The sequence below is a fragment of the Passer domesticus genome, chromosome 1 (genome assembly GCF_036417665.1).
Source record: "Passer domesticus isolate bPasDom1 chromosome 1, bPasDom1.hap1, whole genome shotgun sequence".
NCBI lineage: Eukaryota > Metazoa > Chordata > Aves > Passeriformes > Passeridae > Passer > Passer domesticus.
Window position 1 is genome coordinate 153,303,022 of NC_087474.1, and position 18,741 is coordinate 153,321,762.

An 18,741-nucleotide genomic window follows, 5' to 3' on the forward strand; every position below is an offset into this window, starting at 1 on the left:
TATTGCCACTTTCCTCCTTGGCTTTGCCTTTGAACTACTTTCTTCAGTGAAACATCAACGTGCAGCAGATATAGTGCAATTTTTTCTTATTTAAAAACAGTATTAATGGCTTGAAGATGTACTCTGGGTAGATGTAGCACAATGTTGCTGCAGCATAGAAAACTATGGAACATGCAATTGATTTATCTTTTCTTTTTTTTTAGAACTGGTTTTTAGTTCACTAGACTTGCGTATCAAGAAAATGCAAGCTGGGCTGGAAGAGGCCCTAAGCAACCTGATCTGGTGAAGTTGGAAGCAGATAATAATATTTAAGGCCCCTTCCAACCTATTCTATAATTCCATGTTTCTATGAGTCCTGGTGAGCTCACACAAATACATCTCAAAGTACAAGAGATCCTGTCACTTCCTGGGTTGACACTGCACAACTGGAATTGCTGAAGTAATGGAAATTTTTGATTTGGAAGATAATCTGCATGTGTTTAACACTAGAGAGTCCTTCTTGTCTTCAGTATTTCAAGTTGCTTTTAAATTACTTTGCATTTGTTAATTTTGACTACTATGTCTCAAATGTCAATAAAATAAATAGAAACTATTTGCATTCGTTAACCAGACATATAAATATCTTTTATAAAATAAGATTTTTAAAAGACTTTCAATGTTTTTATTGCAGTTACATCACTTGTATAAAATATCTCTGGTCTTTAGATATTATTTTTACAATGACTTAGAGGAGGAGACATATCTAGATTAACATCAGGTTAATAGCTTGTCTGATTTCAAATATTTACAAATAACATGTTGCTTTCTGATTTTTACACTGAGAAATCAAAAAGAAAACTAAAACTGCCACCAGTCTTCCAACTTGCAGTAAAATTTCTCAGTGCTCTAAACTGATGTACAGATGTTTTTAAGGCATTTTTGCTTTAATGCTGGAAGAACACAAGAAAATATTAGTTAGAAGAGGTTTTACAAGAAAATATTAAGCATGAATGAAGGTAAAATAATTTATTTAATCCTTTAAAATTATTATCAGATAAAATAGCTATCTGATGAAAGACAACAAATATTCTGTGGATATGCAAAAATCTTTGTTATATCTTCATAAAAAAGTATGTAGAGACATAGAGACATAAAGTGAAAATGTACTTACTGTGGGAGTAAGCAACTCTTTTGACTCTTTCGCAGACATAACTTGCATTTTTCACAAACCAGGAATAGTATTCAACACAGTATCTGAAGATGGAGCTACAGATAGGAGATGCAGTTAAAGATAAGAGGCTTGCTATCTTTCATGGAAAGGGACTTTGGACAAGGGCATGGAGGAGGAAAAAGAGGAGGAATGGCTTCAGGCTGAAAGAGAGCAGGTTCAGATTAAATATTAGGCAGAAATTCTTTACTGTGAGGGTGGTGAGACACTGGCACAGGTTGCCCAGAGAAGTTGTGGATGCCCCATCCCTGGAAGTGTTCAAGGCCAGGTTGGATTGGGCTTGGAGCAACCTGGTCCAGTGGCAAGTGTCCCTGCCCATGGCAGCAGAGTTGGAATAAATGGTCTTTAGATCCCTTCCAACTCAAACCAATCTATGATTCCATGATAACCACAGTTTATCATGCTGCTATAACTAAATATGGAAATAAAAAACTAGATTCCAACCTCAGTGATGTCATTAGATGTTTGGAAAGACGCAGCTGAGCTTTTTTCACTTAGCTGGAATACTGAAGCCAGATCAGGTACTGATCAGTTCACTGGGATACATTTAGGTCTCAGCTAGTGGCCACAGACCCTCCAAAACAATCTTTGGTGATTGAAAATTGTTATTTGGGAACAAAAAGCCTGAAGGAGTATTTTAAGCAGACAGAGAAATTAAAAACAGTTCCAGGTTTTACCTCATGGCTTCCTTTCTGGAATATCTTCTCTGACCAACACAGAGGCACAGCTGAAAGAACCTACAGAGCTCCATCACACAGGGGTTGATCTTCTGCACTACGAGGGTGACAGGAGGTGAGGTCACACGGGGCTCTCTGAGCATGGCCTGGGGGCACCCTGGGGACAAAACACAACCCTGAACTAGCCCAAAGCCTTGTGCCTCTACATTTCTTGCTCTGCCTTGTCTGATCTCCAAAGCAATGTCTTCCCTACTCCAACAAATACGGGATATCCCTGAAAATAGGAAGGAAGGAAGGAAGGAAGGAAGGAAGGAAGGAAGGAAGGAAGGAAGGAAGGAAGGAAGGAAGGAAGGAAGGAAGGAAGGAAGGAAGGAAGGAAGGAAGGAAGGAAGGAAGGAAGGAAGGAAGGAAGGAAGGAAGGAAGGAAGGAAGGAAGGAAGGAAGGAAGGAAGGAAGGAAGGAAGGAAGGAAGGAAGGAAGGAAGGAAGGAAGGAAGGAAGGAAGGAAGGAAGGAAGGAAGGAAGGAAGGAAGGAAGGAAGGAAGGAAGGAAGGAAGGAAGGAAGGAAGGAAGGAAGGAAGGAAGGAAAAGAAAGAAAAGTGAGGGCAGCCATGGTGTGATTGTCAACTATTTTTTCCATTTTTGTGTAAGTAGCAGCAGGCTTTGGCCATGTGTGGATAAACTACCTTACCTGCTGAGTATAATCCCCTTAGACAGTGTAATTGCATTTCCAGGTTCACATGTCTCACACACTTTATAGCTCTGGGCAATGCTATGTTATGTGATAGCAGAGGTTATGAAGGTTAAATTTGGACTAATGAAGTTCTGTTGAAATAAGCTTGAGTCATCTAGTGCTGACAAGAAATTTAATATAAAATGGCATTCTGGGGCAGGAGGAAAATCAAGGCTCTACCAACATGAAAGAGAAACTGGTTTCATTGCTATGAAACTATTTCTCTGCTGGCAGTGCTTGACCAAGATAGCAGGAGTGTGTGAGGAGTAGGGCACAGACACTGGCAGCTCCCAAACTCACAGGCTGCTCTGAAAACCAGCTGTGTCAAAGGCACTACACAGATATCAGGTGAAACTAGGCAGAGATGGGCAAGAGGGAAACCCATTTCTCTTCATCCCAGCAATTTCACATAAATGTCATTAGTCTTTGTACACTTAACAGCATTTGATGCACCTTGATATTCTCCTACATGGAGTAAATTAAGAATTAATTATTCCTTGCTTAAGTAAACACACTTCATGTTAATAACCAAATATCAGAGCATGGGGCAATGAGGTTTTAATATAAGTTGTCCCTCAAAAGTAATGTTAAAAATGATGAGAAATAATGAAGTTGATGAATAATTAAAACTCACTGAAGGCCACCTTCCTATGAATTTCAACCTCTGCAGAAGTGGGTCCTCCTAATCTGCCAAACAGGTATTAAATGCTTTACTCAAGCTATGTGTTTTACCAGCAGAAATTCAGTTTTATCTAGCTGCAAATTGAACATTGGCAATTTCAATTTGAAGTCATCTATGTGGGAAGGAGAAGTCAAACAATAATGCTAAAAGCTAAGGAAATTGATTTGGTCTTCATTTTTGACAATCACTTTAAATTAACACTGTATTTGCATAATACTGTATTTGTTTGATGATTAAATTATTTTTCAATTAATTTTCTATTTAATTTTTTGATTGCATAGTATATTCACATAATATCATTAAAATTTAAATTTTCACCCATTCATAGTAATGCTTTATACTTCTTCTGTAATAAATTTCTACCGTGAAATGTATTTTTTTGTGTTCAGTACATAAGTTCACAAAGATAAGTAAAAGTAGGAATTCATTTCAGAACTTTCCTTTCTAAAAATTATCTTTCTTAAGAAATTGAATTAGTCAAGAGACCAGAAAAGGCAAGAACCACAGCTCCTGTGCAGAGATTTCCTCCCATGTGTTTCAAATTGCCACATTATTGTCAGGAGTAGTGAAGTGACCACCTTTTGCAATAAACAGACAGTTCTTTTATTAATTCAATATCACATCCCTGTGACACTGAGATTAAATTTTGCTGTCAGTGAAGACCAATGTTATGGTTACTGTGAATGATTCAGACTCAAAATATCCCTCCCTGCACGCTCTAACATGCACATTTACATTCTTTATTAGTTGGCACCCACTTCTGTGATTTAAGAAATGAATTAGTGGAAATGATTCCACTAATCATCCCTCAGAACAATGTGAGTGCCCTTTCTTACTTAAGGATCACACTGCTGGATTTATTTCCCAAAATGTGTGATTATTAGGATCAGGCAGACAGCCTGTGCCTCCATGGCTTCTCCCAGAGAGGCATTTGGTGACTCCAATTCACCCATCTCACTGAAATCCATGTTTTCCACCTTTTCAAAGCATCCTGGGTTCTCCAGGATCTATGGTGTTGCACACCAGAGGAGGACTCTGGTATTTGGAGCTCTTTAAACAGAAGTATGAAGAGAGAAAAATAAATCTGATTTCAGAAATAAATAACATTATAAGAGTTAAAAAGATGACCATGAAAATGAAAGTCATTTGCCCAGCATTTTAGTTCCTTAGACTCTTCTGGTTTTATCTAAAACATCAAGCCTAAAGGATATTGAAGACCCCTGGAGGTCAGGTGATATGTCATCTTTGCACCACCCAGCATCCCTGCTTCTCCTAGACAACCACCACACAGAAACACAAGCAGATGAGAACTGAGGCTTTCATGAAAATCTAGTTGATGGTGATCCTTTTTTAGCTGAGGAAGTAGTTTGCAGTATTGCAAATTCAGGACACTTCTGGGGGTTTCATGTGGCATGAGCTGGTTTCATCATTTTGTTTATGATGAGATTTAAAGCATGACATTTTCTTTTGGAATGACTTTTAAGAATGAATTCTGCAATAACCAATCAATGCTAAAATTGCCACACAGAGTACCTATGTTAATTCTATCACCACAATATAATCTATATTTTGAATTTGCAGCTGTGTACAATTCCCAAGCAAATGGGAAGCAGTCCCTCAAACATTTGGGGTGGTTTACGTACATAAACTATCACAAGCTAATTAACCATGTATGTTTTTTCTGCATGTGAATGTTTCTATCTTGCATTACTTGAAAACACACTGCAGTTTCTGCTGCATGAGGTGCATTTACTTACTGGTAGCTGAGTAAAGTTTCAGTGTCACACCAGGTCGGTAGGAGGGTGGCAGAGACAGTACTGTGGAAGGCAAATCTGAGGGGAGGGAAAAGAATAGAATTGCTTTGACACCTTAAAACAAAAAGGCAGGTTGATTCATGGAGCAGCAGAGAGGAATAAAAAAACCCCTGAACTCACAGTTCATTAATAAACATTTATATAGACAGTGATGTATAAACACATTATCAGTCATCTATTAATTTCTATTTCATAAATGTGCTAACTGACACACTTTGTTGCTATCCCAGATCAGTTTTACCTGGCTCTGTTTGCATGAGTTTGCTGGCTTCTTGTGGAGACACTGTCTGCATCCAAAACATGGACATGTCAGCTGTGGGAACAGAGAGACACACCTTTCCTTTTATTCATTATTTATGTCTGCTGAGAAGAACTGATATGTATGAGACAGCTCAACAGCCCGAGTCCCTCACCCAGTACTGCCAGTGACATATGGAAATGCCAGGATGAAATAGGAAGGACAAAAGCTGTACTTGACTAGAACTTGAATAGCATTTAGACGAGGGAAGGGCAGGGCTTCAAAAAGGCATCAAGAAGGCAAAAGAAGCATTTCTATATTGCTTTTTCACAGGTCTGCTCACTAAATTTGGAGCTAAATGTGAGGGAAGATCCAAGTGGCAGAGGTTTCTTCCCATAAAGCTAGGAAACTACGGGATGGAACCTATAGCTGACTTTGACATTTCTGCAATAAAGTATTCAACTCACTGGTACCCCAGAGTGGGTGTCCCTGAAGGGCTTTCCAGCCTCCACCCAGAGACACTTGGCCAAACCCCACGGCAGTGGGGTGGGGCAGGCTCCAGGGCTCATGGCCATACTCACTGGCGCTGGGCTGCAGGGCTGGTGATGGGGCCAAGCCCTCCCCAGGGCTCAGAGGGGGCCTGGCCATGCCTTGGGGCCTGGGAGCATCCACGTGGGGAGATGGAAACCATGATCCTTTGGCTCCAATTGTCTTTGGCCACAGCGGGGACTTCGTGGTGGGGATTCCCCCTCCTTTCTGGGCGAGGGGGATCCTGGTAGCTGGAGAAGCAAGAGAGACAGAGAAAGGGCACCAGCAACTGCAACACACTGGGGAGAATAACATCTAAAATACACCCAGAAAATCCCATCTACCCCTTGACTACTTCTCTGGCACTTAAACAGGCACTTTTCAATTTTAAATATGGAAACACTGGCACTTTTCAATTTTGTTTTAAATATGGAACAGAGAGCTCCAATAATGTTTGAAATTTTAACCGAGGACATTTTAATATGTGAGTTTTCATAAACAATGAAACTGAAATGTTCCTGCAGGGCTTTGGTTTTTCCTTTACATAATTTGTGCTTAATTTCCTGAGCTGCTTCACTACAGCAGAAAGAGAAAGGTCTTGTCTGTTTGAAGGTGAGCAGGAGGGCAGATTCTGCAGTTTGAGAATTGACACTTGTGGCTATGAGAGATAACAAAGGTGGGCATGTGGTTTAGGAAATTAAAAAAAAAATTATAAAGGACAGCAGACTGCCTACAGGAAATGCAGGTGTTTTGTAGGAGAGAGATGCAGCTGCAATGAAAAGGAGGCATGAAGTCAAGGTCGGAATTTCTATTGATTTCTGCTACAAGTGAGCAGGAGCAAAGCCTTGTTTTTTGGCTTTCAAAATGAAGCAGAGCAGCACTTTTATATCTTGTAGCCCTGTAGCAAAGTTACATGTACTAAAGTTTATGAAATTCGCAAGTACAGCTGAATGTCATATAAAGAAATAGATAGAGAATAATGCAGAAAAAAGAAACCCATAGAAAATAAGAGGAAATAGTTCAAATAATTTTTTTTTTTTGTTTGAAAGCAACAATCAGTTTTTCTCTTCTTCTCTGCTGCTTTAGAAAATTTATTTTTTCTGGTAAAATATCTTTGCACAGGAGTTTCTTCAGAGAAATTTTATGCTACCTTTTATTTGGAGTTAACATCACTTGTCAAGACATTAATCAAGGGGAACACAAATTTAGGTCTGACAATATTTGCTCACGTTTAAATGTCCACACATATTCTGCTGACGAATCCAGTGTCTTGTTTGGGTCTTCCTGCAACTTCACAAAACTTGAGAAAATCGAATCTAGCTCTTGGAAGTATGAGAAGACAAGGTTAGAGCACTCGCTGTCCACTGCATATTGTGTGAGAAAAAGGAAGGAAATCACATTCTGCTACCATAGAAGCAGCTGTTGTTTCTAATTAAAGAGGGTTTTGGCCAAGTGCCTTTTTTTTTTTTTTGTTTGTTTGGTTGGTTGGTTGGTTGGTTGGTTTTAAAAGGAGGGAAACATTCCACAGCTTTCAGCACGACTTGCCACTGATTTCAGTCTGCCTGCATTAATGTGTCCTTGAAAATGGGAGATAGTGATGGGCAGCAGTGAAAGGTGAGCACCTGAAGTGCAGCTTGAACTGGCAAAGCAGATTTGGGTGGAGGAACCACACAGGGCAATGACTGAATGCATTCACCTCCACCCTGAATGTAACTCATGTAAATGTAGGAGGTCATTTGTGCTGAGAGCTATGGAAGGCACCCAGTTAGATTTAAGAGCACCAGAGACCCTCCCCAGCCCAATACTGAATTCTTTAAAAGCTCTCATTCCAGCAGGTTTTGTTGTTCCTCCACCAGAATGCCTTATAACAAATAATTTAAAGATTTGTAAAATTTACTTACATTTATGATATAATTACTGTAGCAAATTTTCAACAATATAAAATATTATTCTAACAATGACCAAATACATAATAGTATGCAAATGTATAATCAATAATAAGAAATAAAATAATATTTATAGTAGTGGTAATGAGGATGGAGTACTCATTGCAAGAGCTATCTGGACATGATTTTCACTCTGGTTGCTGTTTCCTTTTATTCCCCAGGATGTACTTACCGAGGTTGGATGATGTGTTACTGGAAAATGTGTAATTAATAACAGGAGACTTATCTAGTATTTCCAAAAAATCAGACAGATTTTTCCCTGCAAATAGAAATGCTTACAAATATAAAGAAAGGCTTGTTTCCAGTATAAATCATCACTGAGGAAAACTAGGGCAATATTGTTGGGTGGAATGATTTTAACTTTTACCTGTCTGCCCTGCCATCACACAGATGTAGATACAATCAGAGTCATTGCTCTGACGCACTGAAAGGCAAAAAACATAAAAGAGATCATTGTTACCAGTTTTCCTTACATAGAATTGTCTTAAACAGTTGAAAACACAAACAAAAAATGGCATGTGGCTATGGCAGCTGACCAAGTATGTTCCTTCTGATCTAATTTTTGACAATAATCTCAAAACACCATCAAAGCAAAATGTTAGTATCTTCAGGGAAAAAGTTTCTATCTAATTAAAATTCTAAGTTACAAGTATTTTTTATGTGTGAAAAAAAATCTTCAGATAAAATAGCCCATACTTATTCTCTGTGAATCAGAATTGCTCAAAATATCACTATGTAATAATAATTCTCAAACCCACCAAGTTTTAGTAATTATTTATAAAACATTCAAACAACATAATGTAGAAACATGTACATCTCTATATTACACATTCACATTGTATATGTATCTTGTTCCATGTGTTGCGAGAAAAATACTATTGAGTAAGGCTTTTATCCACATTTTTATGGTTGTTTTCATGCCAGAAGTAAATGAGACAGATAAGACAATGATAAATGTTTAAAGGAAATGCAAACCTGAGAGAATAGAAGTGGATTTGAAAATTTCTGTGAGATAACTGGTGGAGTTTCCAATGATATCAACAAGTAGAGCTGTAAAATCTGGACAACAAATAGAGAAAGTTTATTATTGAAAAGACATATCCTATCATGTAGTCAAAAATTCACTTTTATATGTGATGATATTTAGATATATGTTCATATATGTCAAAGTTTAAAATATTTTAAAGGTTAAAATATTTTGCTGGAGTGGACTGAAAAACCAGAAGAATACTTTCAGAAGTATATTTTAAAGATGATATCCCAAATGGCATCTGTGTGTCTAAAAGCAAACTTAAATGGAATTCACCTGTTCAAGAGAACATTTTAAAGTAATGCTTTACTTAGTCTGTTTAAATGTAGGAGATCTAAAGCCTGCTGGCTTTGCCTGCTGTAATTGCCTGGCTGCTGAGTAGAAGCTTCCAATAGGCATTGGATTTTTTCCTCTGGGCTCTGCCTCAGATATACTGATGACTCAGATGTAGCCCAGGAAATAGCTGGTGGTGTTTTAGTGATTTCTCCTAGCAGCAACAGGTCATTGCTCTCACTTAGGGAGTGCTGGACCTGAGCCCTGAATTTTTACTGCTTTGGAGAATGCTCCCACCCCCAAGATATTCTGGAATTGCAGCACAAAGATTAAAGTTTCTCTGTTCTTCTCCAAGGCAAACTGGGTAATTATCCATAAAGGCTTGTGAGATGTGTGGGACCAGAGAAAGCCACAAAAGCCACTGGGGCTTGTGCAGGATCACCACGTGTGGCATAGAGGGTGTGGAGTCTGGCCTGTAGCTGCTGATCTACTCTTGATGCCCTACATTTACCAGCTAAAGAATCCAGTCACTCAGATGCATCCTGAAATGTTAAATTCTGTGAAATCAGGGGTATGAGTGAGGATTTCAGGTGAAGGGTTTGCCTGACATTATTTTGTAGTCCATTCAGCAGTTCTCTGAAGATGCTAGTGCTTGCCTTTCACTTCTCTTGAGCTCATTGAGGTTACTGGAAGTTTCTCTGTTGGTGCAGAGAAGCCCTTGTTCATCTCCTCTGGGTTATCCCAAGAGAGAAAAGGTACTAAAGTAAGGTACCATATATTGATGGATGTCTCTCCTGTGCTGCAATTTGTATTCCAAGGAGGAAAGGAGGCTTTTTGCCGTCAAACCATGCCAGTCACTTGACTGATGGCTCCATCCCAGACTGGCTGGCTGGCTGCAGCCACCTGAGGCTGAGGCTGTGGAGTTACAGCAGCCACTCGTGAGCTATGGCTGTTGGCTCAGTGTGGTGGTGGCAATCGTAAGGATGAAGTCTGCAGAATTCAGACTACAGCCTTCAGCTCCAAAGGAAATAACTCACCTTAAGCACATGCAATTGCCAACCTCTTTTGTGTACCCACCTGTCAAATCATTTGTCACATTATTCAAACAGTAGCAGTAGTGCATAGGGAACTTGCCAGGGTCAATATTTTTTGCATTAGAGACTGGAGGGAAGGACAGAGAAAAAAAAAATCAGTGTGTTGTGGCACAGGCTGAGGGAGAGAAACTGCTCCAGAGCCGAGCAAAGCCAACACTCACTGTTGTAAATGGTGACTGACACTTTGTGGAAGGCAAATGAGCTGTAAGAGGTGATGCTCAGCAAAGAGAAGAGTTTCTTGGTACCTGGAGAAACACAGGTCCATGCTATTAGTGCTGGGAACAAATAGTGAGAACAGCATGTTTTGACTCTGCTCATTTAGTGTCTAAAGGATTCCCAAGGTGCCAGTATGATACAGCTGCCTCATACTCAGTCCATTCTCATTCCCCTGAAGGAAGGATCATTTGTGTTGCTTCTTCCTTTTTATTTTGTTTTCCTTTTAATTGAAATGTACACTGGATTAGAAAGTGTTTTTGAAAGGTATCCCACAAGTAATTATATTGTGTCTAAATATAAACCCACACTAATTTCCAAGCTCTCTGGGGTAAACAGCCATCTGCATGATAAATGCACGAAGGTAACATGCTCCTAGAAGCAATTCTGGAGGCCCACAGCACATGTTTACAGCTTCTCCTGCCAACACTTGTAGTGCCTTTTCTCCTGCACTGCTGGGTGGCAGCTGTGACCTGCCCAGCCCTGTCCTGTTACCTCTGAGTGCAGTGCTCAGCATCCCGTTCACCAGCTCTGTCAGGTTAATGCCAGCCAGGTCCAGGGACTTTGCAGGCAGCTCTGAAAGGAAAGGGGTACATGAAGGCACAAGGAAACAGCTCTGCATCCACTGCTTGTGTGTGCTGGAAATGTGCCAGAATGGGAAAACCAAAATGAGCAGCTTTTGGTTTTTGGTACACCCTTTTTTGGGGTGTACCAAACAAAAACACTGATGGGAAAATGAAATTCCAGGACCACAGAGATGATTCTAGAAAATAGTAAGATAGAGCAACAGTAGAGTGGTGGGCCAAAATTCAGGTTTGCCAGCTTGACCACGCCCTTGAGCAGCTGCAGGACCCTGCCAGCCCTGGCATGCTGGTGCCCTCTCCTGCTGGGTGATGGGTTTTTGCTGCCAACAGAGCAGCAGATCTCACCACACAGGTCACAAAAGGCAGAGAAAGTGCCTAGGAAATGTTCCACCTTCATGAACCTACATGAAAATACAGATTTTTGTTTTTTCAGCTACATTGCTTGCTACAGCTATTCTGCTTGCTACAACTGAATAATTTTGATGTAGCCAAATCACACTTTTTATCTTAACGTGTTTTATTTTTGTTGTTGCTGCTTATTTGTTTTTCCCAAGTATTTTCAAAGACTTTTTCTGCTACCCTCCCACAAAGTCATGCAGAAGCAGAGCAGTGCAGTGTCTGTGTGAGGGAGGAAGGTGTTTGTGAGCATGACAGAGAGAGGAAGAACAGAGCAGGATAGAAAAAGAAGCACAGAAAGCTGAGATGAGAACAAAATTGAATTTGGGGAGAAATGCAATTTTCTAGTGACATCAGTACTATTTATAACCAGTTTGAAGCCAAGCTGCACCCTAGGGCTGAAAGCAGCACTAGTCCACAGCATAGAAGAGAGAAAAGGAAAAACAAAAGAGAATGAAGAGCTGGGAAGGAGAGAAAGGAAAAAGAGAAGAGTAGATTTTGGGAAGTACAGTTGTTAACCTGGTCAGGACTGGATTGGGTGGGGTGGCCTTACAGCAGGGCTGGGGCTCACAAACCCTGCAGGAGCAGGGCCCATCTGCTGCCACCTCCATGCCCAGCACAGCAGCTCCCCCTCCCATTAACACCCTGATGCTGGGGCTCCTGATGTGCTGCCTGTTACCTGCAGTAGCCAGCACTGCCAATTGCTTCTCTTTCTTATTTTCTTTTCTTAGGCACGAAGCTGAAAAGTGAAGAAAGAGGCTGAAAAACAGTTTTCCCTGTTGAATTTTCCCCTCAATAATCAAAATAAAAATACAATAGCAAATATTTGTAGAGATATTCACTAGGCTTACATTCAGAATTTGCTGCAAGGTACAGAGTAAAATAAGGCCAAATCCAAACAAATCTTCCCTTCTCTGTGCATGTTTGTTATTCAGAGCAGTCATGCAATTGAGGATTGTCCTCAAGAGCTGAATTGCAGGAGGAATGGGCTGAAACTGAGCTCAGGAGATTGGACTGGGTTTTTGGGATTCACTAAGTGACCAGCTGAGGTGCACAGCAGGACAAATTGAAGATATTGCTTGAGATTTAGGTTTCCTATCCCACCAGAGGAGAGCTGAGAGCCTCTTAAGAGTAATCCAAAAGGATCTCCAAAGGAGATCCTGCTAGGAAATGCAAATCTGCCATGTTCCTATGAAGCTTCAGCTTCTCAGCCCATCCAAGTTCCCCTTTATGTATGTTCATAAAGGAGAAATACCCAGTGTATAATCCAAGGCTTATAAATTGTGATATAGTCTTAACCAGCTCTATTAACAACCCTCAATTAGTCACAGTTAAATCTGGATTGACAATCTAGGTGGTAGGGGCTCTTCTATAACCCTTCTCTCTCTTTCCTTATAAACCTTTCTGTTTCCAGATTCTTGGCATGGGATCCAGGAACAGGCATCACAGGTCTGCTCTGCTGAGTGACACCAGCCCTGGAGCTCCAGCCCCTCAGTGTTGCCTACACAGGGTGAAAGAACCAATCCTGCCACAGATGTGGGAATGGGGCTGTGGGAGCAGCTGGGAAGAGGCACTGGGTTATTCCCTGGGGAGCCCCATAGCATTGTCCTTACCTGTGCTGAAAACCAGAAAGAGACACAGAAATCCCAGGCTCATCTTCACTGCCCCATGCCAGCAGAGCCCCTGCATTATGGATGCTGACTTCCAGCAAGTTTGGCTGGTCTAGGAGAGAGAAATGCTCTTTTGGTAGAGTTAAAATTTTTAGCATTGAGCAATTTTGTCCAACCCTTGTCCCAGAATGGTTTGACCACATATCTGATTTCCGTGATGCAGAGAAAGATTGGTGTTGGAAATGACAAAGGAGCAGAGATCCCACAATCAGAATTTCCTCTGTGCCTGTGGGTGCTGTGAGTTTAGCACGTGCCTCTTGATTTTTGAGTCCTACCTAACTGGATTTTCTGGGGAATTGCTAAGATTGTCAACACAACCCTCTCCTCTGGCAGGATGAGCTGTGCCTGAAAGGTACCTGACACATCAAGTGCCTAAGGCCATTCTGTTAAAACAAGATAAAATTTGCTTATGTTTAGTTTCAGACCAGAAATGTCAAATGAAATTCTCTTCCACACAAATCTTGCTTTTCTTATCATTCCTGGTTTTGTATTTTTGTAGTTACTACTACCAAGTTGTGTCCTGTCCTGCCTTGCCTACCTGCTTGGCAAGGATTAACAGTGTTCTGCCTTTCAGACCACGAGCTGCTTTCCAGGTTTCAAAGATTTAATTAGATGGTTAGGGAGGGGGAAAAAAATGTTTCATTTCATGTTTCCTCTGTTTTTGCAATATCAGAACATGTCAAATAACTCTGTAGTTGTCAGAAAATGAGGGATGATATGAAAACCAGCAAAAAAAAAAAAAGTCCAAAATTTTTTAATATCCTCTTGGAGCAGCTAATCTTGCAAGTATGCAGAAAAACATTATCTTGAAGATAATAATGTTTGATTAGAAAACTATCGTCATCACATTTAAAATATTTTCATCTTGAAATCACCAGAGAATTAACATATTAAAAAATGGCTTATTTGTATTTAGTGGCTGTAAAGAGACTCTTCCTTGGGATGGTGGAACAATACAAAATATTTCTGTGTTGGAAATGTCTGTCTTTGCTGGTCTGATGAGTCAAAAATGTGTAAGTGCCAGCTCTGCTAATTCAAGCAAAGCTCTGAGAGTTTTCAAGCAGTTCATCCTACCTATTCAGCCCATCTGTCCAATCCTTTTTACTCAGACCCAAGCCTGGACTCATCCACAGTTTCTACACAGCATGTGCAGAAGAAAAGAACCGAGGCAGAAAGTGTTGGCCAAATCTCATTCCCAGACTTCATACTCCATCACCCTTCTAGGAGGAATTATGCATGGACAGAGTCCAGTATCCCATGGACAAGTCTAGCACCAAAAATCCTAAACCTGGCTTTTCTTGCAACAATATTTGGAATCTGGAAAACTGCTAGACTGCAGACCATGAAAATGTTTCTGTCATGAAAATTCCAGGGCCTGACTCCCTGGCAAGGCTATCCCTGCTTCCACTCTCTGGTGTTACGAAGCTTCCTGGGACTTGTAACAGGTTTTTTTTTGGTTCTGTTTTTGTTTCTTGGGTTTTTTTTTTAATTTTTGTTTGTTTGTTTGTTTGTTTTGTTGGTTTTTTGTTTGGTTGGTTGGTTTTGGTTGTTTTGGTTTTGTTTTTTTTTAATGGCTCTGTGGACTCTGTAATTAGGGGAGAGCAGTGTGTTAGCTCAAGCCTGCTCACAGGCTGATGTGGTGGAAGCAGTGGAGGTATAGTCTGCATGGAGATAGGTATAAAACCAATCCACATCTCTGGATTCTGATAAGTCTTTTGTCATCTTTGGTTTGGCTCAATGAAATAGAGAGGAGTTAGTGAGAGATGCTCCTCTGTGGAGCTGAGAATGAGGAAATGGTGCTTTGCAAAGCAGCAGGGAGGTGGCTGTTGGGGAGAGCAGCTTTTGGGAGGTGGAGAGTTGGATGATCATGTAAAGGGAGGTTTGTAACGACATGTGGTTTGGAGCAGGGGTCTGTGGTGGCTGGTGCATCTAGATAATGAAGTCCCTATTAAAGGAGAACTATTGGGCTCTGTCTTTGTTTGAGGTGAGAAGTGGGGTGATTTGCTGCTTTTAATAGAACTTCATAAATTTTGATTGTACTGTGAGAAGTGTCACCTTAGCTCTGCAGAACCTGCATTAGGATGAGTTGTGCTTTGTGATGATGGTTCAGTGTTATGGGCCACAGCCCCTCTGACCTGCTCCATGCACACATGAGTGACCAGGCTGCAGAGCCAGTGCTGCCCTGTGCACACCAACCCAAGGGACAGCAGCAGGGAACACAGACAACAGAAATGCTGCCACTGAGCTGTCCCTGAGGTGCAAGGCTGGTCAGCTGGAGGGTCTCTGCAGCCCTGCCTGGTGAATGGCCCCACACCTCTGCCCTTCACTAGGATTTTGGCTGCATGGTGGGTGAAAGACCCAGAGCTAGGAGGTGTGAGAAGAGGGCATGCCCTGCCCCATTTTCAATCTGTCCCTACAGATCAGTGGCCAGTGTTCATCCACCATGAGGAAACTTGACTTCCAGGACCTGCTTTAATGAATATGGGCTCTCCTGGGTCACCAGTGAGTCACACTAACCCTGAAATCCTTGGTGAGAGCATTTCACAGACTGTTGTGAAAGCACAACTGTTTTACAAAGGTTCATAAGTAAAAGGGTAGATAGCAGATAATTTCCTATCAGAGATCTAACTTAGTTCTGATTTATTTAAATTGGCCAGAGCTGTTCATGGCAGCAGGACGGGAAAATCATTTGACAGAGGACTTGGTGTAGCAAGAGCAGGGTCTAGAGAGACCACATTCCTAAAAGACAGAGAAGAGGCAAGTGGATTGACACATGAGGGGATCATCTATTTTAGGAGAGAGAGAAAAGCTGTAAAAATACAAACAGAATGGAGCAAGACAAATTGTGCTTGGAAGCATTCCCCACACACTGGGTGATGCTTTCTTGCTCACCTGAATTCTCAGTTCCCTGCTGTCCTCCCCACTGAGCTGCTCCTCTGTGCTAATCAACACACACAGTTTTCTGTACACATAGTGCTGATTTCCAGCAGGAATTTAGAGAAGGCATTATCACACTACAGACTCAGCCAAGCAAAACTTCTAACAATAGGGACAACAGGCAAACATAACCTGGAAGGATGGATTACAGTAAGACAAATCCTCTTCTGCTTCTAGCAGAGAAATATTGAGTATTGTTGCTACAAAACTATGGAAAATCCTCCATTCATGAGAGCGCTTGTTTTGCCTGAATGCCATTTTTAGCACTGGTGTGTTCCCTGACGAGAACAAAATGCTTAAAAACAAATTGCAAATAAATCTTAATACTAAAGATATCAGTCAAAAATGGATTACCCTTGCTCCTTATTTGGTAGAGACTTGATTTAAATTTCAAGTTTTAGCTTGTAGTTGCTTTCCAAAATCTTTTTCAAGTATTAACTCTCTGAAATTTATGCTATCCAACTAAATTTCAAAACCATGTGTGACAACTATTCCTAGAGCTGTTGCCTGAAATAGCTTATCTCTCAGCAATGTGAATATTAGTAATATTAACTTTTGCAGTACACGTCACATTTGCGTTACTCTGGTTATTTAATATCCAATTTTTATTTATCAGGGACAAGTCTTTATTACTTTGCAACTGTATCTCTCTTGAAGTGACTCCACTGCGATGACTGAAATACATGTCCAGGTTGCAAATATGAAACCCTCATTGTCCTCCAGACCAAAATCACCATTTCCATTTCAGACTATACCGAGATTCACAGGCACTGAAGGCACAGGAGCCTCACAGCCCTGAGCAGGCAGACAAATCCCATAGACTGACTCAGAGAAGGTTTTCCTTCCAAACATTTGTCTGATAAAGGCTGAGGGTCAAGCCTTTGGTTACAAATTCTCCTTCACCTCTGCTGGTATAACAATCCTCCTCTGTTTATTTTAAGCTGAATGATATTAGTAGAATCTATTTTATTTAGAGCTGTTGATCCAGAGTTCCCTGAACTGCTGAATTGGAGATTTTAATCCAGTTCAAATTACTTTTATACATTCATGAAGACCTCTTATTAAATCCCTCTCTGTTACTCTGGGTTAACAGGAATCTTAAACCAATGTGTTTATTAGCTATGCTTCAGTGGAACTCCTTTTAATATGGCAGGTAACTATGAAGTTTGAATTGTTTTCATTTTTCCTGTACCAACGTACTGCACTCCAATATCAAGCAGTTTCCTCATGTCTTCACGCTTAACAGAGCGGAACAGAAATCAAGAGAACAAAGAAATAAAAGAGGAAAGTACTTGAGTATGAATTTCCTTACCTTCATTCAGTTGCAACATCTAAAGGTCATGTCTCATTTTAAGCACACCATCATCCACCACGTCTAAGGAAATATTTCAAGTTAATGTGAAAATATGCCCATGTTACAAGTGCACACTTCATTACATTGATACAATTACTTTTTAGTTCAGATTTGTGTGAGAATGCAATATAATGCAATAAATATACATTTAATTAAAAAATAATTTAATTTGCTACATTCCCACTGAGCATTCATAGCACAGCTGAAATGGTTTCCTCCAAGTACAAGCACAACCACCAAGATCTGGAATAGTTAATGTCAACTTACCTGATTTCTCATGGCAAAAAAATTATTATCTTCAGAGCCTATATAACACTGGAAGTTATTGCCAGTTCTTAATAAACACTTTGTGAAAAACTTTGAGTAGACAGGCTTGATAATATTTCCTTAAAATCCTGTGAAAATAGTTATCCTAATCCCTGAAGGACTAACCAGAGGTAACACAATCATAAGCACACAAAGTGCCTGTTGAATCCCGCATGGAAAGGCTCTGTGCAGGTCAGGTGGGGATTGGAAGCTCCTTTTGGCAGTAGAATTGAATTGTGGAGGATTTTTTTTCCCTTTTAAAGGAACAGCTCAGCTTACTGCAATTAGACCCATGCCACCTTTGATGGGGAGAAGTCGGCAAGGGTGAGTCCCTCTGGTAAAGCTTTAGCCATCCTTCAGTTCAAACAAGGGACATTGTCAAGAGGGCAGAGGTGACACCTGAAGTGTATCTTAAGTGTGGAACCTCAAAAGGAAAAAAATGTGAGTTACAACAGGAAAAATTGCCTGGAATCCTGGTTAAGTGGTGAGGAAGGGAGAGAGGTCAGGTCAGAGCAATGACATAAGGCAATTTCAGTGCTGCTGAGTGATGTTTAGCAGTATCCAAGGGAAGATAACTGCTTGAAACAGTCAGCAAAATTCTGCTACCGTTTACTCCAGCAGCCTGGAAATAATTGCTCTGAAATCAGTGAGTTTAGAGGCAGCATGGTTAAAAGCCAGTGATCATCCATTCAGTAATTTTATCACAATCCACTGAACGTTTTAACTTGTGAAACCACTCAAAACATAGCAATTAATAAAAGAAATTTAAGTGGGTGCACAGTCCGTTTATGAAACAAAAAGTGCTTTAGCAACCATTTTATGTGTGTGGTTGAATTGTGTCTCTGTCTGTCTAACAATCCTGCCTTAAGCAAGAACTTCAGATGCTGCAAGACAACTGCAGCCACATTTAACAGAGCTGTAGCTGGTCTGTAAGATGCCCACACATCTGTGCACATGCATGCACAATTTTTCCTTGTTTTCATTCACTCTGCTTTTCACAAAAAAACATTATGTGGTGGGGTGTCACTGTATCTAGTATTATTTCATTCCATATGGAATT

The 18,741-nt window shown here is 40.5% G+C and overlaps 1 protein-coding gene across 1 annotated transcript; it reads right to left on the reverse strand.

The window, feature by feature from the left end:
- Positions 1–683: 683 nt before the first annotated feature.
- HHLA1 (HHLA1 neighbor of OC90) lies at positions 684–18,046 on the reverse strand. The gene is made up of 17 exons (XM_064397412.1): positions 17,643–18,046; positions 17,334–17,396; positions 13,028–13,136; positions 12,094–12,153; positions 10,930–11,010; positions 10,383–10,466; positions 10,205–10,288; positions 8,800–8,883; positions 8,192–8,248; positions 7,997–8,083; positions 7,108–7,200; positions 5,932–6,129; positions 5,354–5,425; positions 5,056–5,130; positions 1,885–2,041; positions 1,151–1,245; positions 684–929 (listed from the first exon to the last, which is right to left on the reverse strand). The coding sequence occupies exons 2-17, from the start codon at positions 17,337–17,339 to the stop codon at positions 886–888; spliced, it is 1,386 nt and encodes a 461-aa protein (XP_064253482.1). The 5' UTR covers positions 17,340–17,396; positions 17,643–18,046; the 3' UTR covers positions 684–885.
- Between the last annotated feature and the right edge of the window lie 695 nt (positions 18,047–18,741).

Excerpts from the sequence above, each read along its gene's own strand:
- HHLA1 (XM_064397412.1), bottom strand. Across the intron at positions 10,289-10,382 it reads GTCAGTCACCATTTACAACA|TCTCTAATGCAAAAAATATT; the intron begins GTGAGTGTTGGC and ends CCTTCCCTCCAG. Across the intron at positions 5,426-5,931 it reads AGCCCTGCAGCCCAGCGCCA|CTGACATGTCCATGTTTTGG; the intron begins GTGAGTATGGCC and ends CTGTTCCCACAG.